A 25,140-nucleotide genomic window follows, 5' to 3' on the forward strand; every position below is an offset into this window, starting at 1 on the left:
ACCGGGGTCTTCTCTCGCCCGCGCAGCTCTGGGCCAAGGCAAGGCCAAAAATCTGGGTCACGTGCCGCGGCAGCGCCCAGCGTCCGGCTCGCTCCGCCAGAGGCGCGGCGCGGCGCCGTCGCACGCCCGCCGCCTGCAGGCCGTGGCGCGCATGCTGGCAGCGCGGTGCGCGGCGCTGGGCGGCCGGGAGCACCGCGCGAAGGTCGCTCGGCCGTCGACGACGCCGGCGATCGCAGCGAGCTCGCACCTGTCCCCCACCCTCCCACACCCCTCGCCCCGCACACTTCGCCATGAGTCTGCGCGCCGCCCTGCCCCGCGCCGGTGAGTGCGCCGTGTGCGCCGCGCCGCCGCACCGCCCGCGCCGCCGTCTGCGATTGGCGCGATGCCCGACTGCTGGCGGGTGGTGTCGACGGCAATCGCTGGACCCGGGGCTCACACTCGGCCCTCTGCAGGTGCTCTGCGCACCGCTGCGCGCCCCTCGCCCGCCATGCTGCGTGCCGTCGCCGTGCTCCCGAGGTGAGTGCCGCTGCGGGGTGCCTTGGCACGCCTGGCTGATCGTGCCCTCTGTCCTTCCAGCACGCGCGCCTACTCCGACAGTACGTAGTACCGCTCAGGCCCCGCAGGCCCTCACACTGACACGCGCTCTGCAGAGGCTGCTCCGGAGAAGCGCGCCTCGGCGCTGCTCGACCTGCTGCCGGGCAACTCGCTCATCAGCAAGACGTCGTGGGTGACGCTCGGCACGGGCATCTCCGCGCTGGCCATCTCCAAGGAGCTCTACGTGGCCAACGAGGAGACCGTCGTGCTGGCGGGCTTCCTCATCTTTGCCACGCTTGTCGGCAAGCAGCTGGCTGCGCCGTACGCTGAGTGGGCCGATGGCCAGATTAAGGTGAGTGTGCAGTGGACAGGAGAGGGTGTGCGGCGCGCAAGAGGGTAGTTTGGGGGGTCGGGTACGCGCGCTGCAGTAGATGGCGTACCAGCGACAGGACGCCTTGCTGAATGGTCCGTTGGCACCTGCAGAAAGTGACGGACATCCTCAACAACGCCCGCTCGGCGCACACGTCGGCCGTGCAGTCGCGCATCGACTCCGTGTCGGAGCAGCAGGACGTCGTGTCGCAGACGCAGGCGCTCTTTGCCCTCTCCAAGGAGACGGCGCAGGCCGAGCAGCAGGCGTTTGAGCTGCGCCAGCGCACGGCGCTCGCCGCCGACGTCAAGGCTGTGCTCGACAGCTGGGTGCGCTACGAGGCGCAGGAGCGCGAGGCCGAGCAGAAGGCCCTCACCAAGTCCGTCGTCGAGAAGGTCGCGGCCAGCCTGCGGGATGAAAAGACGCAGAAGCAGATCCTCGACGACGCCGTCAGCCAGATCGAGCGTGAGTGGTGCAGCTGGCGCGTGTGTCGTGTGCGCTCGCTGACCGCCGGCTGTCCGTTCACAGAGCTCGTCAAGAGCAAGGCCATCTAAGCCCTGGTCTGCCATACACCGGGATAGCATGCATCGCGATGGTGGGGCCTGCCCACTAGCCTCGCTTCGTCCTGCTGCCTGTCTGGCGCGCCTCCAGTTGCGCCTGCAGCGCTGCTCCCTCCCGCCCACTCTGAGAAAGAAAGAAATGCCCACGGCGTCTGATCTTGCCCAACTGCCGTGTTGCTGGCACCTTCGTGGCGCTGTGTCCGTGCCAGGCTGTGTGCTCGGCGCAGAGAAAAGGCGCTCAATTGTGCAGGCTGTGCCTGCTGAGATGCCTCCACACGGCGGGCGCTTCGGCTCACGGCGCCGCACCAGGGCTCCCGAATCAGGTCGTGACAGCAAGCGGCCAGGCGTCGCCTCACAGCACTCCACACGACCGATGCCGCATTAGTCTCATTAGATGTTGCCGAAGCCCGGTGGCAGCAGCGGGATGCCGGCGCGCGGCTGCGCACAGCGGGAGAGGCGAGGCCGTCAGCGTCCGTCACGAGCAGACGCAGCCCCAGCCGCCGGCGCTCACCTTGTCCTCGTCGCCCTCCTGCTTCTCCGCCGGCTTCTTCTGCTCCTTCTCCTGCGCGCTCGGCTCCTTCATCGGCGGCGGCTTATTTGTCGGCGCCTTCATAGCGCCCGCCGCAGCCTTGGCCGCCTCCTCCTCGTGGCCCAGGTCGGCGGCGTGGCTGGCGACGAGCGTGTCGCGGAACGCCTTGAAGACGGGCATGAGGCTGGGCACGAACTCCTTGCGCACCTCGCCGTACAGCGCCTGCGCCGCATTGCCGCCCTTGGTGAGCTCCGTGTCGAAGGCGTACTCGTCGCCGGCGTCCTCGACGTCGTGCGAGACCTCGGGGAAGCGGATCTTGCCCGCCACGTCCTCGCCGCCGCTCGTCTTGCCGGCGAAGGCCAGCGCAAAGGAGCAGTCGTAGATGGTGATGAGGCGGCCCTTGCGGTTGCCCAGCTCCACGTCGCCGTCCCAGTCCTCGAGCGCGGAGATGGACACCTCGCCGCTGCCGCTCGAGTGCGAGCGCGACACGAGGCGGTCGTGGAAGTACTGGCGCGCCCAGGGCGTGGCGCCCTTGGTCTTCCTGCGCGGCAAGTCAGTGGCGTGTGGCACTGTCGCGGGCGCGCCGCACGCACCAGTGGTACTGCTTGTTCCACGAGCTGCTCATGATGTTGTGTGTGGGGATCGAGGGTGGAGCGATAGCCGGCCGGGAGCCTTGTCGCGGCGCACGGCCGTGCGGGTGCCGCCGCCGCCTCGAAGCTTCGCAGCCAGCGGGCAGCGCCGTGTCACGTGCGCGCCCGTGCTCCACACAGCCATGCTGCTACGGCCGTGCGCACGATTCGGCCGCGCGTCACTCTCGGCAGCACCCTCGCCTCCCACCACCGTATCTCCAGCCACCTCACATCTTGCGGCTGCACACACACTCGCTGCCGTATCACTACACGCACGCCTCACCGCCACATCGCAGCCCTTGCTCCAGCTGAGCGCGCCTCCCCCGCCCGCCATGTCCGTCAAGGCGATGGACGTCGACGAGACGTCGGCCGGCATCGACGAGGGCCTGTACAGGTGCGCAGCAGGCGCCGGCACTGCTGCAGGCCAGCTGCTGACACTCCTACTGCAGCCGACAGCTGTACGTGCTCGGCCACGATGCCATGAAGCGCATGGCCGTGTCGAACATCCTCATCGTCGGCCTGCGCGGCCTCGGAGTTGAGATCGGTGCGTGGGCCTCGGTGGAGGCGCGTGCCGCTGCTAACCCTTTGCTGCAGCCAAGAACATCTGTCTTGCCGGTGTCAAGTCCGTGACGCTGTACGATCCGAACCCGATGGCGATCGAGGATCTCGGCACGCAGTTCTTCCTGCGCCCCGAAGACGCGGGCAAGGGCCTCAGCCGCGCCGAGGCCACTGCGCCGCGGCTAGCCGAGCTGAACAGCTACGTGCCGGTGCGCGTGCTGGAGGAGGCTGAGCTGAGCAAGGACGTGCTGGCGCGCTTTCAGGTGAGTATAGCTTGGCAGCAATCTGCCGAACCGCTGCTGACTGTCTGCACAGGCTGTGGTCGTGACAAACGAGCCGCTGCAGCGCCAGCTTGAGCTCAACGCACTCACCCACGCCACCGCGACGCACTTCATCTCCGCCGACGTGCGCGGCTTCTTCGGCAACGTCTTCACCGACTTTGGGCCCAAATTCGTCTGCACGGACCCGACGGGCGAACAGCCGCTGTCGGGCATGATCGTGTCGGTGTCGGCGGATAGCGAGGGCATGGTGACCACGCTGGACGAGACGCGCCACGGCCTGGAGGACGGCGACCTGGTCACGTTCAGCGAGGTGCAGGGCATGGACGCTCTGAACGGCTGCGAGCCGCGCAAGGTCGCCGTCAAGGGCCCCTACACCTTCACGATCGGCGATACCTCGTCGCTGGGCGAGTACAAGCGCGGCGGCATCTTCACGCAGGTCAAGGCGCCCAAGGTCATCGACTTCAAGCCGCTGAAGGAGAGCCTCGCTGCGCCGGAGCACCTCATCTCGGACTTTGCCAAGTTCGACCGGCCCGCGTCGCTGCACGCCGGCTGGCAGGCACTCTCTGCCTTCTGGCAGCGTGAGGGGCGCCTGCCGCGCCCAAGAAACGCTGCCGACGCCGACGCCGTCGTGGCGCTTGCGCAGGAGATCCACAAGGCCAGCGGCGACGGCTCGGACCTGCTCGACAAGATCGTGCGCGAGCTGGCGTTCCAGGCCACGGGCGACCTCTCGCCCATGGTTGCCTTCATCGGCGGCTTCGTGGCGCAGGAGGCGCTCAAGTCGTGCTCCGGCAAGTTCCACCCGCTCGTGCAGCACCTTTACGTCGACTCGCTCGAGTCGTTGCCGTCAGAGGTGCCGTCGCTGCCCGAGTCGGAGTTCGCGCCGCAGGGCACGCGCTACGACGGGCAGATTGCTGTGCTCGGCAAGGCGTTCCAGGCCAAGCTGGCCAACGTGCGCCAGTTCCTCGTGGGCTCGGGCGCCATCGGCTGCGAGATGCTCAAGAACTGGAGCATGATGGGCCTTGGCTCGGGCCCTGAGGGCGCGATCCACGTCACGGACATGGACACGATTGAGAAGTCGAACCTCAACCGGCAGTTCCTCTTCCGGCCCAAGGACGTCGGGAACTTCAAGGCCGACACTGCGGCCGCCGCCGTCGCCGAGATGAACGCGGACCTGAAGGGCAAGATCCACAGCCACCAGAACCGCGTCGGCCCCGAGACGGAGGACGTGTACGGCGACGCCTTCTTCGAGTCGCTGACGGGCGTGACGAACGCGCTGGACAACGTGCAGGCGCGCCAGTACATGGACCGCCGCTGTGTGTACTACCAGAAGGCGCTGCTCGAGTCGGGCACGCTGGGCACCAAGGCCAACACGCAGGTGGTGCTGCCGCACCTCACCGAGTCGTACTCGTCGTCGCAGGACCCGCCGGAGAAGTCGATCCCCGTGTGCACGCTCAAGAATTTCCCCAACGCCATCGAGCACACGATCCAGTGGGGCCGCGAGCAGCTCGACGAGTACTTTGTCAAGCCCGTCGAGAACGTGAACCAGTACCTGACGCAGCCCGACTACGTCGAGACGACGCTCAAGAGCGGCGGCAGCCAGCGCGAGCAGCTCGAGCAGATCCGCGACCTGCTCGTCGACAACCGCCCGCTGCAGTTCGAGGCGTGCGTGGCGTGGGCGCGCAACAAGTTCGAGGAGAGCTACAACAACGTCATCCGGCAGCTGCTCTTCTCGCTGCCCGCCGACGCCGTCACGTCGAGCGGCCAGCCCTTCTGGTCGGGCCCGAAGCGTGCGCCCAAGCCGATCACCTTTGACCCCAACGATGTGAGTCGCAGTGGATGGGGTGTGCCTTCGTATGCTGACCCTCGATTCTGCAGCCGCTGCACATGGAGTACATCATCTCGGCCTCCAACCTGCGCGCCTTCAACTACGGCCTCAAGGGCTCGACGGACCCGGCCTACTTCCACAAGGTGCTCTCATCAATCGTGGTGCCCGAGTTCGTGCCCAAGTCGAACGTCAAGATCCAGACGACCGAGGCCGAGGCGGCCGCCGCGCCTGCCGCATCCGCCGGCGATGACGATGCGGACCTGACGGAGATCGCCGCCAGCCTGCCGGCGCCGTCGAGCCTCGCCGGCTTCCGCCTCAACCCCGTCGACTTTGAGAAGGACGACGACTCGAACCACCACATCGACTACATCACCGCCGCGTCGAACCTGCGTGCCGTCAACTACGGCATCCCAATCGCGGATCGGCACAAGACGAAGGGCATCGCGGGCAAGATCATTCCCGCGATCGCCACGACGACGGCTATGGCCACGGGTGAGTGCAGAGGAGGACTGATGAAGCCTGCGTGCTGACACGTCGCCAGGTCTTGTCTGCCTTGAGCTGTACAAGATCATCGATGGCAAGGACGACATTGAGCAGTACAAGAACTGTGAGTGTGCTCACATGCGTGGAGAGCGCCGTGACTGACACCACCTGCAGCATTTGTGAACATCGCGCTGCCCTTCATGGCCTTCTCGGAGCCGATCGCTGCGCCCAAGTTCAAGTACAAGAGCCCGAAGGGCGAGGTCGAGTGGACGCTGTGGTCTCGGTGTGTACCACGTGTGACGATGCCACGCAGAGCCGTGCTAACACACAGCGCACAGCTTCGATGTGCCGGGCAATCCGACGCTGCAGGGCTTCCTCGACACGTTCCAGAACGAGCACGGCCTCGAGATCACGATGCTGTCCTCGGGTGTCTCGGTGCGTGCCGGCTCGACGAATCTGTCTGCAGACAGCTAGCTGACTCCCTGACAGATGCTCTACTCGGGCTTCATGCCCGCCAAGAAGCGCGAGGAGCGCCTGAAGATGAAGATGAGCGAGCTTGTCGAGAGTGTCAGCAAGAAGCCGGTGCCTGCTGTGAGTGTGCTCGGTGCTGCACCATCTCGAACACGCGCTGATACATCCCGCGCAGCACGCCAAGTACCTGATCTTCGAGGTCATGTGCGACGACGTCGACGGCGAGGACGTCGAGGTGCCGTACGTGCGCGTCGAGGTCAAGCCGTGAGGAACGTCTAGAGCGCCCCTGTACAATTGATGCGTCACAGAGAGCGCGAGCAGGATTGGACTGTGTATTATCGCGACTAGGTACTAGGTAGTTAGGCAGGCTTAGGCACAGCTTTGGGTGACGACCACGACGAGCAGGGCAGATTTTGGAGGGCGCATGCGCGCTGAGCGCGCGCGGCGGCGTCTCCATGCAGGAGCAGCGCAGGCTTTGATGAGCAGGAGAGAAGCAGGGGCAGGACCGTTCACTCGGACGAGTCGACGGAGCCCTGAGCCGCAATGTTTGCGACGGCGGTCAGGAATGCGCGGCCGAGCGTCTCGAACACCGCAGGGTCCTCGGTGGCGTATGCCTCCCAGATACTGCCGGCCGGAGGGGTGTCTGCGCTGCTCGAGTCGCCGGTCAAGCCGAGACCGTCGCTGGATCCTGCTGCGTCGCTGCTGCTGCTGCTGCTGGTGCTGCTGCTGCTGTCGCTGTCTGCGCTGCCGTCGCCGCTGCTGGCGACTGCTGCGTCGCTCGATGCGTCGTCACCGCTCAGCTGGCGGCGCAGAAGAGCACGGGCGTGCGACGCTGCCTCGGAGGCGGAGTGTGCGTTCTGGACCTTGGCCCACAGCGAGAGCCACTCGTTGTGTGCCGTGCCGGAGCGTACTGCAGCCGTGGCGTCGAGGCCGCGTGCGTGCCTGTCCTGGCTTGAAGTCGAGGCGGCGACGGAGCGGCGGCGGTCGGACTGCGAGAGCGCCGTTGCTGCGTTCACCGCATCCGAGACGCCGCTACTTGAGCCGTCGCTGTCGCTGTCGCTAGTGTCTGCCTCGCTTGAGTCAGACGGTGCCGCGCCCTGCTTGACTGTGCTGATCACGGTTGTTTGCGACCAGGCGGCCTTCGGCGGCAGCTCGGGCGAGGCGCTCTTCGAGGACTTGGTCGTCTTGATCACCGATGTCGAGCTGTCGGAATCGGCATCTGCGGGCGCGTCTGCGTCGACAGGTGCGTCCGTGTCGGCGACCAGCGAGGCGTCGGCATCCGAGCTGTCCTCGGTATCCGAGCTCTCCTCCTCGTCAGAAGAAGCGCTGGACAGCAATTGCTTGGCCGGGAAGGAGGATGTCGTCGAGTTGGTGCCGCCGAGCAGACCGGTCGTCTGGATCGACGTCACTTGGTCCAGGAGGTCGGCGATCTTCGAGAGCATGGAGCGGAGCGGAGCCGAGAGGTTCAGCGCGTCAGCCGGCGAGCCGGCCGAGGCGTCCGTGCCTGTCGGTGCGGCCAGGCCAGACGTGGCGGCGAGGAAGATGTTGCCGGCACTGTCCGGCGAGTCGTCCTCTGGCGCGGCATCGCTGAGCGCGCTGTCGTCCTCGCTGTCTGTCTCGCTGTCCTGCACATCGCGCCGGCGTCCATAGCCCGCGCATCCTGGCCGGTAGATGCCGTCGTTGGGCGTTCCTGGTGCTGGGCAGCGTGCCTTCTGCGATGCGGTGGTCAGGGCAAAGGCGGCGCTCTCTGCCAGGCCGAAGCCGGGGCATCCTGGCCGATACACGCCGTCGTTTGGTGTGCCTGCCGGCGGGCACTTAGCGCCTGCCGAGCCAGCCTCTGCGCTCATCATGGCCAGATCAGCGAGCTCTGCGCGGGCGCGCACGTCTCGTCGCCCGTAGCCTTGGCAGCCGGGACGGTACATGCCGTCGTTGGGCGTGCCGGGTGGCGGGCAGTTCTTGCCGAACGTCGTCGCGGGTGCCGGTGCGGGAGTGCAGGCTGGCGGTGCAGGTGGCGGCGGAGCGGGCTTCTTGGCCGGCGGGCACTTCTTGCCCTTGCACGGCTTAGCGGCGAAGCTCGCTGGTGCCGCCAGTGCTGCGTTGGCGAGGAAGCCGTACAGGTCGCGAAGATGCAGGGCAGAGGAGAGCGTCATGTGTGCTGGTGGCACTGCGGCGCTCGCCTCCATCACCACCGGCGCCGCCGTCGATACGCCGACGGCGGCGAGGCCGACGATGCCAATCCGGAAGAAGCGCATGGCTTGTGGGATAAGAGATGGAACGTCGCGAACCGCCGGGGCTGTGCGACGTGGAAGAGAGAGAAAAGGAGTGTGTAAATGCGTGTGCGCGGGAGCAAAGAGTTAGCCGCCTGGGCCGAAGAAGGAGTAGAGGAAAGGAGAGTCGAGAGGGACGGCGCGACGGCACAGCAAGGGCTGCCGAGGGAGAGGAACGGGTGGTGGGGAGGAGGAGCGGGCGCGGAGCACGCTGGATTGCCGAGGGCGCCTTATGAGGCGGCAGGCAGCCGAGCAGACGAAGGGGCAGCGAGAGAGAAACTCTACTCGTCAAGTGGCCCACATGCTGGCGGCAGGTAGGCGCCGCTCGGCCACTTGGGCTGCGCTTGGCCCTGTTCCTCCGATGCACACATCCTGGGTCAGCCGGTAGCGCAACGAGCGACCCGAGCGAGAGGGTCTGGCCGGGCGTCAGGGACGCGGTGTGCCCTCGCTGCTGCGGTGCCGCGCCCGGCTCGAAGCGGCAGGGCCGCCAAGGCGCTGGCGGGCGTGGTGTTGGCAGCTGTGTTGCGGCGCTGTGGATACGAGCAGTATCCGCTGCAGCTTGACGTGCGCCGCAACTGCCAGCTCGGCGAGCGCCGCAGCGGGCTGCGAAGGGCTGCCGTCGGCGTGCGTGCTGCGGCAGCGCGGCGGCCGGCCTTCTCTCGCGATGATGCGCACGCCGTTGCTGCTGCATGCTGGCCACAGTGCTGCAGCGCTTCGGCAAGTCCCTCGCCGTCCACGGGCAGCATTCAGCAGCAAGGTGCGTTGCGCCGACCCGCCTCGGCGCCGGCAGCTGCGTCGCTGGCCGCTTTCTCGGGCGGCGTGGCGCTCGCCGAGCCGTGCGTGCCCGAGCGTGCGCGGCGCGATGCCCAGCGCCGGGCCCGTCGCATTCGAGAGCCGACTCGACTCGGCGGACCGATCGAAGCGATGCGTCGCTCTGCGTGCGTGCTGCCTGCTGCAGCCTGTGTCGGACCAGCGCCGTGCTCGAGCGGCTGGCGAGGCCGTTGGGTGCGGGAAGGGACCTTGGGCGGCGCTGCTGCGCGCGGCGGCGGCGCGTCTCAGATCGCCTCTGCGCTGCTACCGCGCCGCTCTCACGCGTATGCGCCTCACGCGCGCCCTCGCGCTCCCCGGCGCTGCAGGCGCGCCGTTGCAAGCCGCCGCCGCAGCTCCTCGACGCCAACAGGCTGCGCACATGCTGCACCGGCGGGCAGAAGGGCGTCCTTCGGCGCTCGTCTCGGACTCCAGCGCTGCGCGCACGTCCACTCCGCCGCTCCGGCGGCTGGCACGCGCTCGCACAGGCGCCCGTTGAGCGGCGTCCGGCGCGCGGCCTGCCCGCCTTCTTGCCTCCGGCGCGCACGCATGAGCGAGCCACCGCACTGGGTCACTTGATAGCCTGCGCCGGAGCCGGGCCCGCCATCCCCAGTGCGTCCGCGGACGCAGAGAAAGGCACCGGTGCAGCAGCGCAGGAGAGGTGAGCTGGCTGAGGGACTGTCTCTCGATGTCCCTGGCCTGCAGCCTTCGGATGGAGCATGCTGTCACTCTCTTGCTCCCAAGTCAAACGAAGCGCGGCAAGGCCAGTAGCAGCGGCTCGCCGTGCTCACATTCGATGGGCGTCGCCGAAGCTCTCGCATCGAGTGCGCACGCGGGGCGTTGGGTTCGCAGCGCGCGAGCAAGGCGCGACAGGAACGCCCTTGAGCTGGCGGACTGGCTTCATGGAAGGAGGGTCTCCAGAGCAACTCTGTGCTTCAGGTGGATTTGCACAATATCAGCGCATGCTGCGACGTCTGCTCAGGTGCCCACCTTCGCGCTCCACCGTCGGAGGCTCGGCGCGTCCGCCGGCGTCCCGGCCGTTGCGCGCCAGGGCCAGCGGCTGGCCGGCATGCGCCAGTGCGCCGGCTGCGCACCTGATGGCCATGTGTGTCTGCATCAGATGCATCAAGAAGAAGAGCGCTTGCGAGATGTGGGCAACGGCTGCCTCATCCGATGTCCGGCCTGTCCTCCAGATCCACGCAGGCGCCCCGCAGCCATCGCGCCGCCGCGGCGCGCACCAGCCTCTCTATCAAGACGACGTGCCGGACTCCGAGCCGCTCTCTGCCCATCCGACGGGCGGATCGGCGTGTGTGTTTGTCCGGAGTACGGTGTCGCCTGCAAGCTGCTCAGCCGTTGCGAAGCTGCCTTTCTTGTGCAGCATAATGTGACAGCACTTGCCTCCGGCGCCTGCCGACGACGCGCGTGCCCAGCCGTGCCGTCGGCGCTGCGCTCCTGCAGCCGGTATGGACAGTACGGCCCGTCGGTCTGCCTTTGCGTCCTGCACGCCAGCACCGCCAGCATGCGTGCCTTCTCAGTCAACAGCCGCGGCAAGCAAAGATGCGCAGCAGAAGCCGACACAATCTGCCGAGTCACCACCGTCTTTGCTCGCCTCTCATGCGAGCGTCGCCGTGCGCCGACACGGCTGCTGCATCTGCGGCATCTGCGATGCTGGCGGCTGGCCATGCCAGGTGCTTCCAAGGTCTCTGTGCTCGGCCTTCGCCTATGCTTCATCGCACTTGCTGTCGTCCGTCGGCGCGCCCGCGCAAGCAGTAGACCGACGGTGCAGCATGTTGCCAAGGCAAGCCAGGGATGCTCAGGGTCTGGCCGTTCCTTCCGACGGCATCGCCGCCTGTCGCCTCCGACGGCGACATGATCCTGCCTCAATCATGTGCCAGGCGCTCTCGTCTTGGCAAGCTCGAAGCAAGCACTGCGTGTTGTCTGCGGTACCGGCAAGTCTGCCCTCTCTTCATGCCCATAAGAAGCCTTTCTCCTCAGTCAGGCTTCAGTGCTGCCCTTGCAGGCGCATCAGGGCACGTCCATGCATGCTCATTGTCCAGGTGAGAAGCACTCTTATTGAACGCTCGCACGTCTCCTCGCCCGATGCTCCTTGGCATGTCGGCGCCGCTTGGCTGCCGCCAGGTCCATGCGCGTCGTTGATAGCTCACGAGCGGCAGTGACGCTCGCTCCGTCGGCACCAGCCGCCTCAGACGCCGCGCGGCGATGATGCGCCAGCGCCACCTTGCCACGACGGGCATCCTCGGCGGCGAGCAGCACAAGGGCGCGGCAGGCCGGCCGGTTCTCGCGCACGTCGCTGAGCGAGAAGTCCTGCCGCGCCGTCCATCTGTCGATAAGACGCAGGCGCCAGCTGGCATCGGCGTTGCCGGTAGCCTCGGCATCGGCGCGATCGAGCAGGCCCTGCATCTCGCGATGGTCAAAGGCCCATGAGGTGCCCAGGTTCGCCTCGTCGCGCTGCTGCGAATTCTTGAGGGCCGCGTCGAGCAGCCAGCGCCGCACGATGCGAGCACCCTCGAGGTTCTCGGGGCTGCTGCGTGCGCGCATGAGAGCGTCGAGCAGCATCGAGTAGCTGGTGAGCGTGGCACCGGGCAGCGAGGGCAGGCTACCATCCATACCCATGGCGCGTGCGCGCTTCTCGCTCTGCGCCCAGCCGTGCGCCATGGCGACGCACTTGAGCAGTCTGTTGTGCACGCGCACCGACGGCTCCACGGCACGCTTGCGCATATCGCCCATGAAGCGCAGCACGACGCGCAGGTGCTCGCGCTGCGGCAAGAGGGCGAGCGCGGCCTCGAGGAAGACCTCGAAGTGCATCGAGTGAGCCGGCACCACCTGGTCGGCTCGTTGCCCGCCAAGTGACTGCGGGTCCGCCGCGCCAGACTGCGTCTTGCCGCCTTGACTCCAACTCAGCAGCGAGTTCCACCATTCGCCGTCTTCCGCCCCTGCTGCGGTGCTTCCGGATGGTTCGCTAATGGTGGCTGACGAGGCGACGTGGTGCTCTTGCGGCGAGTCGAAAGTGGCCGCGAGCCAGCGGGTATACATCGACTCGGTGCGCGAATGGAGCCAATTCTTCCGCGCCGACGAGTGCCTGCGCGGCAGCCGGAATGGCAGCTGTGCGCATGCGTGCAGCATGATCTTCACAGCCGTCTTGCTCGGCCACAGACGGTGTGCCGCAGCGTCCGTGTGCGCAGAGATGGCTGTGTTCTCGACGGAGAGCTGTCGGAACGAAGTGCTGAGCGCCGGCGTGTCCGAGAAAGAGCGCGCCCAGACTGCATGGGCCTCGGCGTAGTCCTCGCGCGAGACGGCGGCGTGCAGCTCGGCCGTCTCCCACAGGCCTCGCCCGGCGCGGGCAGCAGACAGTGCCTCTCGTAGCGACGCAGCTTGCTCGGTTCCGAGCGGCTCCGCGCCCCAGACGAGGCGCGCGAGGATGGAAGCGCTCGGCAGGTGCGCGTGGGTGTCGATGCGCCCGTATGGCGCAGGGGCAGCAAGACGCTCCTTGAGCGCTTCGCACGCCTGCGTGCTATGGCCAGCCAGGAGGTGGCCGACGATCTGGAAGTCCACGCTGCTCTCTATCGACGGCGGCTCCAGCTGGGCCGGCGTGAGCTGCGCGGCAGCAATCTTGGCGAGCTTGGGCATGTTGCACGTTGCAAGGCGTGCGGCGAAGGACTGTGCTGCGGCTTGCGGGTCGAAGCCTGAGACGGCCTCAACGTCCTGCACCGAGCCCGCCTGCAGCTGCTCCATGAGCATCTTGACGGTGATAGAGCTGAGCTTGGCGCCCTCTGGCGGCGCACCAGAAGTCGCCAGGCCGGCCCAGGCGTATGCCGCTTCCAGCCGGCCGGCCAGCGCGAGCGCCCGCACGGCGCTGTTGAATAGCTTCTCCAGCGGCCGACGCTCCGAGGCCTGCTCGACAGCGCTGACGCTCTGAGCATATGCCGCCGAGATCTTGCGCCAGAGGTGGCCCCATCCCACGCCGCCGCTGCCGCTGCTGTCGCCGGTGTAGCGCAGCGTGAAGGCGAGCAGACTTGCGATCTGCGGGTTGGCGTTGCTGTGCAGGAAGCCGGCACGAATGACGAGCTCGAGCGCGCGAGCATGCGTGACGACGGAGCAGCTAGCACGCGCCTGGAGAGCACGCAGCGTCGAAGCCATGAGCGGCACAGCCTCGTCCTCGCATGCCGTGAGTGCGAGCCAGCGCAGCACGTCACGCTCGTCGGCGGTCGCAGGATGTGCAGCGGCGTGGAGAGCGCCGGCGGCGAAGCGCGCATGCGGCCGCACCGGCGTGCCGAGCGAGACGAGGCGGCGCAGTGTCTGCGTGGCCGCGTCGGCGTCGCCCTGTGCGAGCAGGTCGAGCAGCAGCGCCTCGGGTCCCGTGGCTGTGGCCGATGTTGTGCCGCTGCGGGGCTGGGCGACGAGGTACTCGTCCGTGGGCGCCTCGAACATGCTCTCGTCGACGCCGGCCGGGTCGAGCTCCATGTTCGGTGCGCTGCTCTCCTGCGCCGTGCTGATGCGGCGCATCGGCGAGCCGCACGTGGCCGCTGCGCTGGGCCAGGGCGCGGCGAGCGAGGCGGCATGGCGCGCGCGTGCGGGCGGCGCGGCGCCGCGGGCCAGCCAGGCGTGCGCGGGGCGCGGGCGCAGCGAGCGCACGCTGTGCAACAGCAGCTGGCCTGCCGTGGGCGCGGGCCCCGGCATGGCGGCAAGAGGGTGTGCGGCAGGTGAGGGTGATGGGGTCGAGAGCGTCGCTGGCCGGCCGGATCTTCCTGGCGCGCCGTGGGCGTTGCGGCGCGCCTCGGCCGACGTGCGCCGCCGGGGCGCGTGGGAGCGCAGCCACACAGATGTGCCGCGGCCGAGGGCGAGGCCCCAGCGAGTCACCCCGAAGCGGCCGCCTTCCCGGCCTTCCCTCGTCGCCTCCACCACCCTGCCCAGCATGTCGCGCCAGTTCAGCATCCGCGTGCCGTGCACCTCGTCCAACATCGGGCCCGGCTTCGACGTCGTCGGCCTCTCGCTCTCCCTCTACCTCACGCTGCGCGTCACCGTCACGCCCGGCGGCGCGCCGCACCCGCGCCTCGCCTACACGGGCACCGGCGCCGCCGAGGCGCCGCTCGACGCCTACAAGAACCTGACGACGCGCTGCGCCCTCTACGTGCTGCGCGCCAACGGCATCAGCGCCTTTCCCGCCGGCGTGGAGATCGATGTGCACAACGAGGTGCCCTTCGGCCGCGGCCTGGGCAGCTCCGGCGCCGCCGTCATTGCCGGCATCCTGCTCGGCAACGAGCTCGGCCAGCTGAAGCTCTCGACGTCGCGCCTGCTCGACCACGCCCTCATGATCGAGCGCCACCCCGACAACGTCACCGCCGCGCTCGTCGGCGGCTTCGTCGGCTCGTACCTGCTCGACCTGCCCGCCGAGGCGGCGGCCAAGAAGGACGTGCCGCTCTCCGAGGTGCTGCCCGAGTACCCGCCAGACGCCGGCGAGACGTGGGGCCCGCACCCGCCTGCGCCGCCGGAGGGCATCGGCCACTACATCCGCTTTGGCTGGGCCAAGGAGATCAAGGTCATTGCCATCATCCCCGAGTTCGAGGTCAGCACGGCAAAGGCGCGCGACGCGCTGCCAGACACCTACTCGAAGGCCGACCTGGTGAGTAGCGTGGAGGAACATCTGGGTCAGGAAGAGTGCGAGATGTGACGTGGAGAGTAGTTGCGTCCTGTACCTCTGTTGTATGAGCCTCGAGCCGCAGCACACGTCCCGCGCCAGTCTAGCTCCTTCCACCTTGCCGTGCTTCCAGCACTGACCTCTCCGCTACAGATCTTCAACCTGCAGCGCCTCGCGGTGCTGACGACCGCGCTGGCGCGTTCGCCGCCGGATGCCGGCCTCATCTTCCAGGCAATGCAGGACCGCGTGCACCAGCCGTACCGCAAGCACCTGATCCCGGGCCTGCCGCGCATCCTCGCCTCCGTCACGCCCTCGACGCACGCCGGCCTGCTGGGCATCTGCCTCTCGGGCGCCGGCCCCACGATTCTCGCGCTCGCCACCGACGACGAGCGGCGCATTGCCGACACGATCGTCGAGGAGTTCAAGAAGGACGGCATCAAGTGCGCCGCCGAGTTCCTGCACGTCACGCAGGACGGCGCACAGGTCTCCGAGGGCCACCTGCCGTAGAGGCACCACCAAAAGCATAAGCAGAAGGCGCGAGGGAGGTGTAATGTGACTCGGTAGAATACAATGGGGTTGAGGATGCAGCACGGATAAGGCAAGAGGCAAGAGCAGCCAGCGCGGTGCCTAGCGAGCCGCGGCAGCCGTGCGCTGGCTCTGCCATTCGAGGTCTCGCGCGGCGGAGAGTCCGGCACCATCGCTTCCCGCAGTGGCCGCATTCACGGCGGCGCCGCTGATCGACAGGTCCTGGCCGCTAGCGACGAGCAGGTGGCCGATTGTCTTGCGCAACGCCAGCCATTCGTCCTCGCGCGGCACGGCGAGCGCGCCAATGTCAAAAACGTACAGCCTGCCGTCGGCGCCGCCAGTCGCGACGCGCCGGCCCTCGCGCCGGTCCCATGCCACCTTGTTGAGCGGCTGGCCCGAGCCGACGGCCGTCGAGATGACAGGTCGCTGAAGAGGTCGGTCAGCAAGGCCACAGACAGGCCTCTACCGCGGCGGCTACGCACCTCGGCATCGACGTTGAGGTTGAACAAATCCAGGTGCCCTGAGCCGTCGACCTGTGCGAACAGAGCTGGGTGCAGCGGGTGCCAGCGGGCGTCGTACACGTAGTCCGTCGCCTCCTCGCAAGTGTGCAGTGGCCGAAGGCTGCCGCTGGCGGAGCTCGATGGCCGCCCCGACGCGCCCGCGACGCCGCCCTTGACGCGCCACAGCCGTGTGGTCCAGTCCATGCTCGTGCTCAGAAACAGGTCGCTGAAGTCGACGGGCCCGGCGAGTGGGTGGAAGTGGATGCTCGTGACGGGCGCCTCATGCGAGCGATACACCTCGTGCGCATCGAGGCCAGCCTGGGCGCCGGCACGCGCAAAGCGGTTCGCGGCGTAGATGTGGCCTTCCTCCGTGCCGACGCAGAAGTTGATCGTCTCCTGGTCCGGGAAGCCCATGCACACAACAGCCACCTCGTCCGTCTTGTTGTGGTGCACATTGACGAGCTCGAGCGCATCCTGCGGGCGCGCCAGCATGTCGAGCGTCCAGCTGCACACAAGCCCGTCGGTCGAGGCGCTGACGAGGTTGTGCGCGTTCTGCGTGCCGGCCATCTGCAGCGAGTAGACGGGATGTGTGTGGCCCGTTGCGGACAGAGGCGTCTTGAGCACGGGCAAGGACCGCGCCCGCGTGTCCCAGATGAGAATCTGCCCGCTGTACGTGCCGCCGATGATGAGACTCGGGTTGAACGGCGAGAAGAGCACGGAGAGCACGTCCGTCTGCGATTCGCGTCAGCCTGCACGCGAGGCACTGTGATCTGAGGCATTCTCACCTGAGCGTGAAAGACGAACTCGGGCCGGTCTGCGAGGTGCATGTTCCACACGAGGACAAGCCCGTCCGGCTCGTCTGAAGCGCCATTTTCGGCCCGGCTATAGCTCGCCACGACAAGCTCAGGGTGCTGCAGCAAGGTGTCAGTCATACCTCCCCCCCCCCCCCCCCCCATGCAATGCAGACCACTAACCTTGGTCGACCAGTCGAGATCTGTCAAGCTCCGGCCGCGGCAGAGCTTCTCGTCCCAGAAGGTCCGTGCACGCTTGACCTGCCGCCCTTCCTCATCATCACTGGAAGCCGAATGAGCACGGGCTTTGCACTTGCAGCCGTCTAGACTCACTCGACAGCCACGCCGTCGGCCCTGTAGTCCTTCATGAAGTCGTATGAGTCCGTCAGTGCCCGCTCCACGATCTTGGAGCTGAGCTCGACAAAGTCGCTGAAGTCGGGCGCCGAGTAGATGGCGCCGAGCTCGGCAATGCTCAGCTCTGTGCGGAAATAAGGGATCAGCATGACGCTGGCACTCTCCAGCCTCGAAGAAGAGCGCGACGGCTCGAGATACCATCGCAGTGCGCTCGCTGGCCTCATCCTACCCACAGCTCTACGCTGAACGTCGCCTGCTGACACGCTGTGCAGAGCTTTCCTGGGCGCCAGCAGCACAGAGGTGCAGCGGCGGCGACGCTCGACACCGCTACGCTCATCCCCTCGCTCGCGCCTGCTTCTGTCTGCCTGCAACCCCTACACAGACCATTCCCGCGTCGCAGCCAGCAGCACTCACCACGCAGGCCCTCTTCGATCTCGCGCTCGAGCTGCTCCTCCTCCTGCCGCATCGACTTGTCTGCCTCGTCCTCATTTTCCTCTTCCCGCTTCCCATCTGCTGCCCCATCTAGCGTCGGCAATGCAGGCGCCGCGCTTGCAGGCGCCGTCGGCAACAGAGGCGGCGAGACGGCGGTCGTCTGCACCTCCTTGGTGTAGTAGACGCGCTCGACGGGCGCAGCTGTCTGCACCTCCTTGGTGTAGTACTCCTGCACGCAGCAGTCAGACGCTGCCGTTGTGCAAAGGCTGTCTGAACTGGCTCACTTTGGCTGGCTCGTCTGGCTCAGACTTTGCGATGCTATGCCGTCTCTCATCAGCACAAGCGCCGGACGCAGCTGGCCGGCCGACTCACCCGACCACCTCGCCATCGCCGCGCTCGACGCGGATGCCCGGCACCGAGCTGCCGCCGACGGCGCTCTCGGCGTACTCCGAGTCCGTCGCCGCGGCCGTCGGGCGCCGCGGGCTGCTGCTGCTGGCGCCGTCGAGCGGCAGCGGCGCCGAGGCGTGGCTGGGACTGCTGACGCCGCTGCTGCCGCCGCGGTGCCCGAGGAGCGAGCCGACGAGGTCGTCGATGTCCTTGCGCGACGCCGGCGTCGTGGCCTGTGCGCGTGTCAGCGTCTACCTCCTGCATCGCAGCGCAGGCCGGCGCACCTCGGAGACGAGGCCGCTGCCGGCCGCGCGCCCGGCGGCGATGCGCGAGCTGCGCTCCTCGCGCGCCCGCTTGAGCTCGGCGAGCTTGGCGCGCTTGGCCTCGATCTCGGCGCGGCGGCGCGTGTCGGACGCGGACATGGCGGCGGGATGCGGCAGGCAGGCGCTGCTGCACTGTGGGTGGACGAGGGAGCGGGGTGAGGGTCGGGCAGCAAGCGGCGCGTGAGGGCGCAACGCGCACGCAACACCTCGCCGCGCAGCGAGATCCGCGGCGCGGCGATGCGAGCGCGCGCGGCGGCGCATGCAGCACAGCCAAGCAACAACAGCCGCACCTCCTTCTCTCTTGCTCGCCCGCTTCGCTCAAGTCAACTCGTTGCTGTCTGCTTTGTTTTCCTCTGAATTGCACTGAAGAGAGAGACGAAAGTAATCTGTCATCCGCAACCGCTGGGAACAGGCATTGGGGACGGCACGGGGCGGCGCCGTCATGCCTCACGACGCGGGCGAGGACGCCGACCGCCCAGGCCACACTTCCGATGAGCCTGGCCAGGGAGCTCGAGATCGTCCGCCGGGTCCGCCGCCTCAACCCAGCCGGCGCCGCCTTAGCTGAGACCAACAGGCCCTCTCCGCCCTTCGGGGGCGGCATCAGACTGCCTGCTCCGAACCGGCCCCTGCCCTTCGCCCGCCGCGCCATCTACTTCACGCTGCGCTTCCTTCTTATCCTCTCTCTTCTCCAATGCCCTTGGCTAAGTATACTCTGGGCAGCGAGAGAGGCATTCAGAGCCGGTTGCACGGCGGCAGCATGCGGCATGATGGGGTGCTTTGGCCCCCTTGTCCGGCACGCTGCTGTGGGAGCGGGGCGAGGCAGCGGCACGTGACGCGCGCGGCGCTGCCGCACCGGCCTAGCAGGATGCGGCGCCGCGGCGACCTTCTCACCGTGCACTCCGCTTCTCCCGTCCACATCTTCCGCCATGGCTGCCATCACCGCACCGACGAGCAGCACCGTGCAGACGCTGGAGCGCATCGGCGCCCACTCGCACGTGCGCGGCCTCGGCCTCGACGACGCCCTCGTGCCGCGGCCCTCGGCGCAGGGCCTCGTGGGCCAGACGGCCGCGCGCCGCGCCGCCGGCGTCATCACACGCATGGTGCAGGAGGGCCGCATCAGCGGGCGCGCCGTGCTCTTTGCCGGCCCGCCGAGCACGGGCAAGACGGCCATTGCGCTGGGTGAGTGGCGGCGTGTGAGCGGGGGCGCGGGCGAGGAGCAGGCACAGCGCCGGCTGCAACAAGCGGAAGGCTTGGCGCAGCGCTGCACGACGCTGGCGTCACAGGGACACCCTCGCGCTCCCTCAGTGCCATCTCGCTGCTGCTGACCGCGCTGCTCCAGGCATGGCCCAGACGCTTGGCGCCGACGTGCCGTTCGTGATGCTCTCCGCGTCCGAGGTCTTCTCGCTCGAGATGAGCAAGACGGAGGCGCTCACGCAGGCGTTCCGGCGGGCCATTGGCGTGCGCATCAAGGAGGAGAAGGAGGTCGTCGAGGGCGAGGTGGTGGAGATCATCGTTGATCGGAGTCTGACTGGCGTGAGTGCAGCGTGACCGGTCCTGTGGAGGGGCGTGGGCGCGTCTGCGAGCACGGAGCTGCAGACGATGGGACACAGATCCACTGCTCTGGCGCTGCTCCGGCACTCGAATCGATGCTGACGACGGCTCCAGGCGACCAAGACGGGCAAGCTCACGCTCAAGACGACGGACATGGAGACGATCTACGATCTCGGCACAAAGATGATCGACTCGCTGAATCGCGAGAAGGTGTCGGCGGGCGACGTCGTGGCGATCGACAAGGCGAGCGGGCGCATCTCGAAGCTCGGCCGCAGCTTCACGCGGGCGCGCGAGTACGATGCCATGGGCGGCGACGTGAGTGCATCAGAGGTGGCGGGTTAGTGCTGGCGTTGACGGCCTGCGCTGCACAGACCCGCTTCGTGCAATGTCCGGAAGGCGAGCTGCAGCGGCGCAAGGAGGTGACGCACACTGTCTCGCTGCACGAGATCGACGTCATCAACTCGCGGACACAGGGCTTCCTCGCACTCTTCGCTGGTGAGCGCTAGTTGGAGTGCCGTGTCTGCCGAGCTGTGCGCTGACGCGACCACTAGGCGACACGGGTGAGATCAAGCCTGAGCTGCGGGATCAGATCAACGTGAAGGTCGGCGAGTGGCGCGAGGAGGGCAAGGCGGAGGTTGTGCCGGGTGTGAGTAGTCCGGCGTGCGCTCTGTCCGCTGCGCTGACATGCCGCTGCAGGTGCTGTTCATCGACGAGGTGCACATGCTCGACGTCGAGTGCTTCTCCTTCCTGAACCGGGCGCTCGAGTCGGAGCTGGCGCCGCTCGTCATCATGGCGTCAAATCGCGGCCTCACGCGCGTGCGCGGCACGCGCTACACGAGCCCGCACGGCATCCCCATCGACCTGCTCGACCGCGCCATGATCGTGCAGACGAAGCCGTACAGCGAGGCCGAGGTGCGCGAGATCCTCACGATCCGCGCAAAGGAGGAGGACGTGGACATTGAGGACGAGGCGATGTCCGTCATCACGCGCATCGGCGTCGAGACGAGCCTGCGCTACGCGCAGCAGCTCATCACCACGTCCAGCCTGGCAGGTGCGTGCTGTGCCTGCGCTCTCGCAGCCCATCCGCTGACTTTCCACCCACAGCCCGCCGGCGCAAGTCTGCGCGCGTCGAGGTGCCCGACGTGCGCCGCGTCTTTGGCCTCTTCATCGACGCAAAGCGGTCCGTCAAGTACCTGCAGCAGCACGCTGGCGAGTTCATGAGCGACGGCGACTTTGACGCGCTCCCAGCGCCAGCGCCGCAAACAGCGGCCGCGCCGATGGAGGGTGTCTCGACGGCATGAGCGCGCAATGACACCGCGTTGTACATCAGGTGCCGGGCTGCGTGAGGAACGCAAAGGGATGAGAGAAGAGGCTGACATTCGAGAGCGACGGTGCGAAAAGATGACGGTGCGTGTGTGCGGACGTGTATGGATGTGTGCGGGGAGTACATGGTGCCAGCACAAGGAGCTCGCGAGCCTGAACGGCGGCGGTGAGGGGGTCTACTCTCGGGGGATCATTAGGCGTACATGGACAGGTCTCTCTCTGCCTCAAAGTGCACGGCCGCGCGCACGGGAGGCGGAGGACCGTTGAAGAGCACCTTCCCATCGCGGGCAGGCGACGGGACGGGTAGGTCCAACGTCAGCGCGGTCGTCTCGCGGTCGTCTTCGACGAAAGGAAATTTGGACGGCCCGGCACTGCCTCGCGGGTCTGCGCGGAGTGGAAGACGAAGCCCACGAGCCATGGCCGCACACGCATCAGCAATGGCGTGGTGCGCCTCGAGTGACACTTCGACGTCAAAGACGGCCGTGGCCGAAGCAGTGAACTCGCTCGAGTGCGATCGCGTCTTGCCGTGCTTGAGTCCTACGCCGACGCCCCACGCGGCGAGCTGGCCAATGCCAAAGTGGCACGGTGGGTCCGGCTCAGTTTCATCGTCGTAGTGCGAGTACGGAGTCGAGACGATGCTGAGGGCCCAGGTGCTAAGCGCCTTGGAGATGTCCTGGTGACGCAAAGGGTGCACAGGCGCAGTTCAGCGGGGTCTGGGGTTATGAGCCAGAGTAATGCGCACCTTCCACTCGGGCTTCGCCTTATGGCCAGACAAGAACTCGAAATGAGCCAGCCGCATCAATCCTCTGACCTCAGTGCGGCTGCACGTGGAGCCACAGCCATCGCAGCCTTCACAGTCGTCCGAGTAGTGGAAGATCCCAAACTCCGAGCGCTCAACGGCGCAGTGAGCCTCGATCAGCTCCGACGAGATGCCGTGCAGTCCCTCGGCCTTGCGTGCACTACAGAGCGCGCACTGCCGCACCCTGGAACAGTTATGAGCTCTGGTTGGACGAAGATTGAGCTGCAGTACATCACGCATCCGCAGTACGATTGCTCACCTTGTGTCCACAGGCGCTTTAGTCTTGCGCTGCGCAATCGCCTTCTTCGTGCAGCGCGAGCACGGAGGGACGGAAGTTCCGGCATGGTCGTCCAGGATGGCGCGGCACGGGTGAAAGTCGATGTAGGCCACGTCAAAGAGGCGCGACTCGATCTGAAAGGGAGCGGATCAGCAAAGCTGCGCGTCTGTGTTGTCCCGACCCTCTCACCTCCTGCAGCAGCTCGAGGGGCAAGGCGAAGATGCCGCTGAGCTCCTGGCGCTGCGTGCGCATGGCGCCGCTGCGCACTGCGACGAGGCGAAGCACGTGCAGTGCGTCGCTGCGTTTCAGAAAGTTTCAGCATCCGGCCCAGATCACGAGCGGCAGCAAGCAGTCAGGCTCACCTGATGGCATTGTGCGTGCGGGCACTGGCGAGGAGGTGCAGCGGGTCGACGTAGACGCCCAGCCAGGCAGAATAAGTGGGCGGCATGCCGTGGTCGTCTTCCCAGCACTGCTGGCACATGCCTCTCGCAGGCAGAAAGGAGAGGGGTGACGGGCGACGCTGTGGTGCGAGGATTGGTGTGTGGCGGGGCGCAGTGACGAGGCGCTGGCTGCGGCGGTGGAGCTGGCGGCAGAGGGGATGGTGGTGGTGGCTCGCAAAGCGCAGCGCCGTGGCTGCCGAGCTCTTAAGGGCCTGAGCAGGCGCCGATGGCCTGCCTGCTGGCGCTGACCGGCCGGCGAAGGGTCAGCAGCACTTTACGCGCTCGTCGCGTCCCTGCCGAGCGCACGCGCGTGGCCCATGCCCCGGTCGAGACTGCCTCGAGCAGGCCTCGGCGTCTTGCACCGAGGAAGCACCACGGGCTGCACATGTGCGGCGTCTCATCTGCTGCGACACCCTCGGCAAGCTGTCAGCGTGCAGCGAGGTGCCGCCAAACCGAGCTCGTCGTGCAGAGCAACACGCCCAACACGGCAACACGGCGCCGCCCCTGTCGTGCTCCCACGCTTGACGCGTCGACGCGACCTGCCGTTCCTGGCCGCGCGCCAGCGCCCTTGCTCCGCTCGCCGTGCCGTCTGCGGGTGATGCTGCGCTCGCTGCCGCTGCGGCCGTGGACTACATGCCTTTGCTGGCGGCGACTCGCAGCAGCAGGTGAGGTGGGAACTGCTTGCTCAGCGCGGCACTCGGAGCGCTTTCGTTGCCGAGCCGTGCGCCCCAGAGCTGCTCGCTGGCCGCAGCCCAACACATGAGCTCGGACGACAGACGCCAGCTTCTGCAGCTCCCGCGGAAGCATCGAAGAGCAAGCTCCTCGAGTCCCTTCCTTCGAGATGCCGCGCTGCGGCCGTAACGGGACGCTGACCCAGCAGCGCAGCGCAGCACCGAGGCGCGAGCCGGAGTAACTCGCGAGAAGAGCCGCGGATGCGGGGTGCCTGCCAACCGGCGCCGCCATCGGGCCGGCAGCGACGCGGCCCGGAGCGGCGCAGCGCAGCCACAAACCGCTGCTGGCAAGGCACCAACCATAAAGTGCGTCTTTGACGCAGTCCTCCCTTCTCTTCCCACCACCCACCTCACACACACATCCACCATGGCCCGCACCAACACCCAGATCTTCCTGGCGAACCGCCCGCCCAACGACGGCGCCATCGACCCCAAGCTCGGCGCCACGTTCGACCAGCGCCGCGTGCCCGTGCCCGAGCAGCTGCCCGCCGACTCGGTGCTCATCGAGGTGCGTGTGCTTGCGATGATGGCGGCGACGGCAGCATAGTCGCTTCTGCCGCGGCTGTCCGCATCGCCCTGCTGACGCCCTCGCTGCAGGTCAAGTATCTCTCCTGCGACCCGGCCATGCGCGGCTGGCTGCGCGACGCGCGCTCCTACCTGCCGCCGGTGCAGATCGGCGAGACAATGCGCGCAGCCGGTCTCGGCGTCGTCGTCGCCAGCACTTCGTCTGCCTTCCAGGTCGGCGACGAGGTCAGCGCCACGACGGGCTGGCAGACGCACGCCGTCATGCCGGCCAAGCAGGTCGAGAAGCTGCCGAAGCGCGAGGGCGCAGAGCTCATCGACGCCCTCGGCGTGCTCGGCAGCTCGGGCATGACGGGCTACTGGGGCCTGTTCGACGTGGCTGGACTCAAGGGCGGCGAGGTGGTCGTCGTCACCGGCGCGGCGGGATCGGTCGGCAGCGTCGTTGTGCAATTGGCCAAGCTCAAGGTGCGTGTCTCGCTCCGCACGACGCATTCGCTGCATGCTGACTCGCATCCAGGGCTGCACCGTCATCGCCACGGCCGGCTCCGACGACAAGGTGCGCTGGCTCAAGGAGGAGCTGGGCGCCGACGCCGCATTCAACTACAAGTCGCCGACGTTCTCGGCCGACCTCAAGAAGTGCTGCCAGAAGGAGTACAAATTTGTCGACGTCGTGTTCGACAATGTCGGCGGCGAGCAGCTCGACGCGCTGCTGCTGTGCCTGCGCCGCTATGCCCGGTGAGCAGCGCAGCTTGGGACGAGCCTGGACATGTGCTTACTCTACGCTCGCAGCATCGCGCTCTGCGGCGCCATCTCGGACTACAACCGCGCCCCGGCCGGCCTGCGGAACTACCAGACTCTGATCGCCATGGAGGCGAAGATCCAGGGTGCGTGCGCTCCACGCATGGCCCATACTGCCCTTGCTGACTGCTCGCAGGCTTCATCGTCTTCACCTACGCGTCGCGCTACGAGGAGGCGCGCCAGCAGCTGGCGAAGTGGATCGGCGAGGGCAAGCTGAAGCGCAACTTCTGCTACGCCGAGGGCGGCATCCTTGGCACTCCGCAGGCGCTCGTCGGTGCGTTGCGCTGCACTGGCGGGCTCGCCACACATGCTCACACTCGCCTGCACAGATCTGTTCTCCGGCGTGAACAAGGGCAAGATGGTCGTCCCTCTCTAGACGCCCAGGCGCGGCGCTCGTCACCTCCATTGTACGAAAGCACT

General features: G+C 67.5%; 11 protein-coding genes across 11 annotated transcripts; 6 read left to right on the forward strand and 5 right to left on the reverse strand.

The window, feature by feature from the left end:
• The first annotated feature begins 265 nt into the window (after positions 1–265).
• Positions 266–1,635, forward strand: FA09DRAFT_310184 (hypothetical protein). The gene is made up of 6 exons (XM_025740623.1): positions 266–321; positions 453–516; positions 577–596; positions 651–886; positions 1,018–1,366; positions 1,430–1,635. Exons 1-6 carry the CDS (start codon positions 291–293, stop codon positions 1,453–1,455), a joined length of 726 nt encoding a protein of 241 aa, XP_025596843.1. The 5' UTR covers positions 266–290; the 3' UTR covers positions 1,456–1,635.
• A 199-nt stretch (positions 1,636–1,834) lies between these two features.
• Positions 1,835–2,615, reverse strand: FA09DRAFT_361731 (hypothetical protein; the record flags this gene model as incomplete). Its single annotated transcript, XM_025745394.1, has 3 exons — positions 1,835–1,899; positions 1,973–2,531; positions 2,584–2,615. The coding sequence occupies 3 exons, from the start codon at positions 2,613–2,615 to the stop codon at positions 1,852–1,854; spliced, it is 639 nt and encodes a 212-aa protein (XP_025596844.1). The 3' UTR covers positions 1,835–1,851.
• A 230-nt stretch (positions 2,616–2,845) lies between these two features.
• Positions 2,846–6,549, forward strand: FA09DRAFT_331070 (putative UBA1-ubiquitin-protein ligase, E1-like enzyme). Its single transcript, XM_025742857.1, has 10 exons — positions 2,846–3,013; positions 3,069–3,163; positions 3,214–3,440; positions 3,493–5,280; positions 5,334–5,775; positions 5,825–5,890; positions 5,941–6,049; positions 6,105–6,201; positions 6,256–6,357; positions 6,413–6,549. The coding sequence occupies exons 1-10, from the start codon at positions 2,952–2,954 to the stop codon at positions 6,503–6,505; spliced, it is 3,081 nt and encodes a 1,026-aa protein (XP_025596845.1). The 5' UTR covers positions 2,846–2,951; the 3' UTR covers positions 6,506–6,549.
• Positions 6,550–6,746: 197 nt separating this feature from the next.
• Positions 6,747–8,489, reverse strand: FA09DRAFT_339943 (hypothetical protein; the record flags this gene model as incomplete). The annotated part of the gene is made up of 1 exon (XM_025744267.1): positions 6,747–8,489. One exon carries the CDS (start codon positions 8,487–8,489, stop codon positions 6,747–6,749), a length of 1,743 nt encoding a protein of 580 aa, XP_025596846.1.
• A 1,703-nt stretch (positions 8,490–10,192) lies between these two features.
• Positions 10,193–11,313, forward strand: FA09DRAFT_77150 (hypothetical protein). The gene has a single exon (XM_025745824.1). It carries the CDS (start codon positions 10,381–10,383, stop codon positions 11,182–11,184), a length of 804 nt encoding a protein of 267 aa, XP_025596847.1. The 5' UTR covers positions 10,193–10,380; the 3' UTR covers positions 11,185–11,313.
• Positions 11,314–11,381: 68 nt separating this feature from the next.
• On the reverse strand, positions 11,382–14,009 carry FA09DRAFT_339944 (hypothetical protein; the record flags this gene model as incomplete). Its single annotated transcript, XM_025744268.1, has 1 exon — positions 11,382–14,009. The coding sequence occupies one exon, from the start codon at positions 14,007–14,009 to the stop codon at positions 11,382–11,384; it is 2,628 nt and encodes an 875-aa protein (XP_025596848.1).
• Positions 14,010–14,227: 218 nt separating this feature from the next.
• Positions 14,228–15,579, forward strand: FA09DRAFT_331072 (homoserine kinase). The gene is made up of 2 exons (XM_025742858.1): positions 14,228–14,952; positions 15,121–15,579. Exons 1-2 carry the CDS (start codon positions 14,245–14,247, stop codon positions 15,472–15,474), a joined length of 1,062 nt encoding a protein of 353 aa, XP_025596849.1. The 5' UTR covers positions 14,228–14,244; the 3' UTR covers positions 15,475–15,579.
• Positions 15,500–18,435, reverse strand: FA09DRAFT_331073 (WD40 repeat-like protein). Its single transcript, XM_025742859.1, has 9 exons — positions 18,241–18,435; positions 17,942–18,189; positions 17,854–17,887; positions 17,552–17,798; positions 17,117–17,261; positions 16,967–17,066; positions 16,778–16,903; positions 15,975–16,724; positions 15,500–15,918 (listed from the first exon to the last, which is right to left on the reverse strand). Exons 1-9 carry the CDS (start codon positions 18,376–18,378, stop codon positions 15,595–15,597), a joined length of 2,112 nt encoding a protein of 703 aa, XP_025596850.1. The 5' UTR covers positions 18,379–18,435; the 3' UTR covers positions 15,500–15,594.
• A 757-nt stretch (positions 18,436–19,192) lies between these two features.
• FA09DRAFT_343812 (RuvB-like helicase 2) lies at positions 19,193–21,203 on the forward strand. Its single transcript, XM_025744619.1, has 7 exons — positions 19,193–19,458; positions 19,619–19,812; positions 19,945–20,145; positions 20,202–20,325; positions 20,382–20,476; positions 20,527–20,881; positions 20,935–21,203. Exons 1-7 carry the CDS (start codon positions 19,206–19,208, stop codon positions 21,129–21,131), a joined length of 1,419 nt encoding a protein of 472 aa, XP_025596851.1. The 5' UTR covers positions 19,193–19,205; the 3' UTR covers positions 21,132–21,203.
• Positions 21,204–21,346: 143 nt separating this feature from the next.
• FA09DRAFT_361738 (hypothetical protein) lies at positions 21,347–22,677 on the reverse strand (the record flags this gene model as incomplete). Its single annotated transcript, XM_025745395.1, has 5 exons — positions 21,347–21,826; positions 21,896–22,136; positions 22,212–22,363; positions 22,419–22,527; positions 22,592–22,677. The coding sequence occupies 5 exons, from the start codon at positions 22,675–22,677 to the stop codon at positions 21,347–21,349; spliced, it is 1,068 nt and encodes a 355-aa protein (XP_025596852.1).
• Positions 22,678–23,767: 1,090 nt separating this feature from the next.
• On the forward strand, positions 23,768–25,096 carry FA09DRAFT_334811 (NAD(P)-binding protein; the record flags this gene model as incomplete). The annotated part of the gene is made up of 6 exons (XM_025743746.1): positions 23,768–23,908; positions 23,998–24,387; positions 24,440–24,657; positions 24,712–24,806; positions 24,857–24,994; positions 25,050–25,096. The coding sequence occupies 6 exons, from the start codon at positions 23,768–23,770 to the stop codon at positions 25,094–25,096; spliced, it is 1,029 nt and encodes a 342-aa protein (XP_025596853.1).
• Positions 25,097–25,140: the final 44 nt, after the last annotated feature.

This window comes from Tilletiopsis washingtonensis (assembly GCF_003144115.1).
Source record: "Tilletiopsis washingtonensis strain MCA 4186 unplaced genomic scaffold FA09scaffold_16, whole genome shotgun sequence".
In the NCBI taxonomy this organism is placed as follows: domain Eukaryota; kingdom Fungi; phylum Basidiomycota; class Exobasidiomycetes; order Entylomatales; genus Tilletiopsis; species Tilletiopsis washingtonensis.

What these genes read in the sequence shown, in the direction of transcription:
- FA09DRAFT_331072 (XM_025742858.1), top strand. Translation starts at nt 14,245, where the DNA reads ATGTCGCGCCAGTTCAGCATCCGCGTGCCGTGCACCTCGTCCAACATC. An exon ending in CCTACTCGAAGGCCGACCTG is followed by an intron (nt 14,953 to 15,120) that starts GTGAGTAGCGTG and finishes TCTCCGCTACAG; the next exon opens with ATCTTCAACCTGCAGCGCCT.
- FA09DRAFT_77150 (XM_025745824.1), top strand. Translation starts at nt 10,381, where the DNA reads ATGCGCCAGTGCGCCGGCTGCGCACCTGATGGCCATGTGTGTCTGCAT.
- FA09DRAFT_331070 (XM_025742857.1), top strand. Translation starts at nt 2,952, where the DNA reads ATGTCCGTCAAGGCGATGGACGTCGACGAGACGTCGGCCGGCATCGAC. An exon ending in GAGTGGACGCTGTGGTCTCG is followed by an intron (nt 6,050 to 6,104) that starts GTGTGTACCACG and finishes CACAGCGCACAG; the next exon opens with CTTCGATGTGCCGGGCAATC. An exon ending in GCAAGAAGCCGGTGCCTGCT is followed by an intron (nt 6,358 to 6,412) that starts GTGAGTGTGCTC and finishes CATCCCGCGCAG; the next exon opens with CACGCCAAGTACCTGATCTT.
- FA09DRAFT_343812 (XM_025744619.1), top strand. Translation starts at nt 19,206, where the DNA reads ATGGCTGCCATCACCGCACCGACGAGCAGCACCGTGCAGACGCTGGAG. An exon ending in ACGATGCCATGGGCGGCGAC is followed by an intron (nt 20,146 to 20,201) that starts GTGAGTGCATCA and finishes TGCGCTGCACAG; the next exon opens with ACCCGCTTCGTGCAATGTCC. An exon ending in CTTCCTCGCACTCTTCGCTG is followed by an intron (nt 20,326 to 20,381) that starts GTGAGCGCTAGT and finishes CGCGACCACTAG; the next exon opens with GCGACACGGGTGAGATCAAG.
- FA09DRAFT_331073 (XM_025742859.1), bottom strand. Translation starts at nt 18,378, where the DNA reads ATGTCCGCGTCCGACACGCGCCGCCGCGCCGAGATCGAGGCCAAGCGC. An exon ending in GCCGACGGCGTGGCTGTCGA is followed by an intron (nt 17,067 to 17,116) that starts GTGAGTCTAGAC and finishes TTCGGCTTCCAG; the next exon opens with TGATGATGAGGAAGGGCGGC. An exon ending in ACCTCAACGTCGATGCCGAG is followed by an intron (nt 15,919 to 15,974) that starts GTGCGTAGCCGC and finishes CGACCTCTTCAG; the next exon opens with CGACCTGTCATCTCGACGGC.
- FA09DRAFT_310184 (XM_025740623.1), top strand. Translation starts at nt 291, where the DNA reads ATGAGTCTGCGCGCCGCCCTGCCCCGCGCCG. An exon ending in GCCGTCGCCGTGCTCCCGAG is followed by an intron (nt 517 to 576) that starts GTGAGTGCCGCT and finishes CTGTCCTTCCAG; the next exon opens with CACGCGCGCCTACTCCGACA. An exon ending in CGCCGTCAGCCAGATCGAGC is followed by an intron (nt 1,367 to 1,429) that starts GTGAGTGGTGCA and finishes GTCCGTTCACAG; the next exon opens with AGCTCGTCAAGAGCAAGGCC.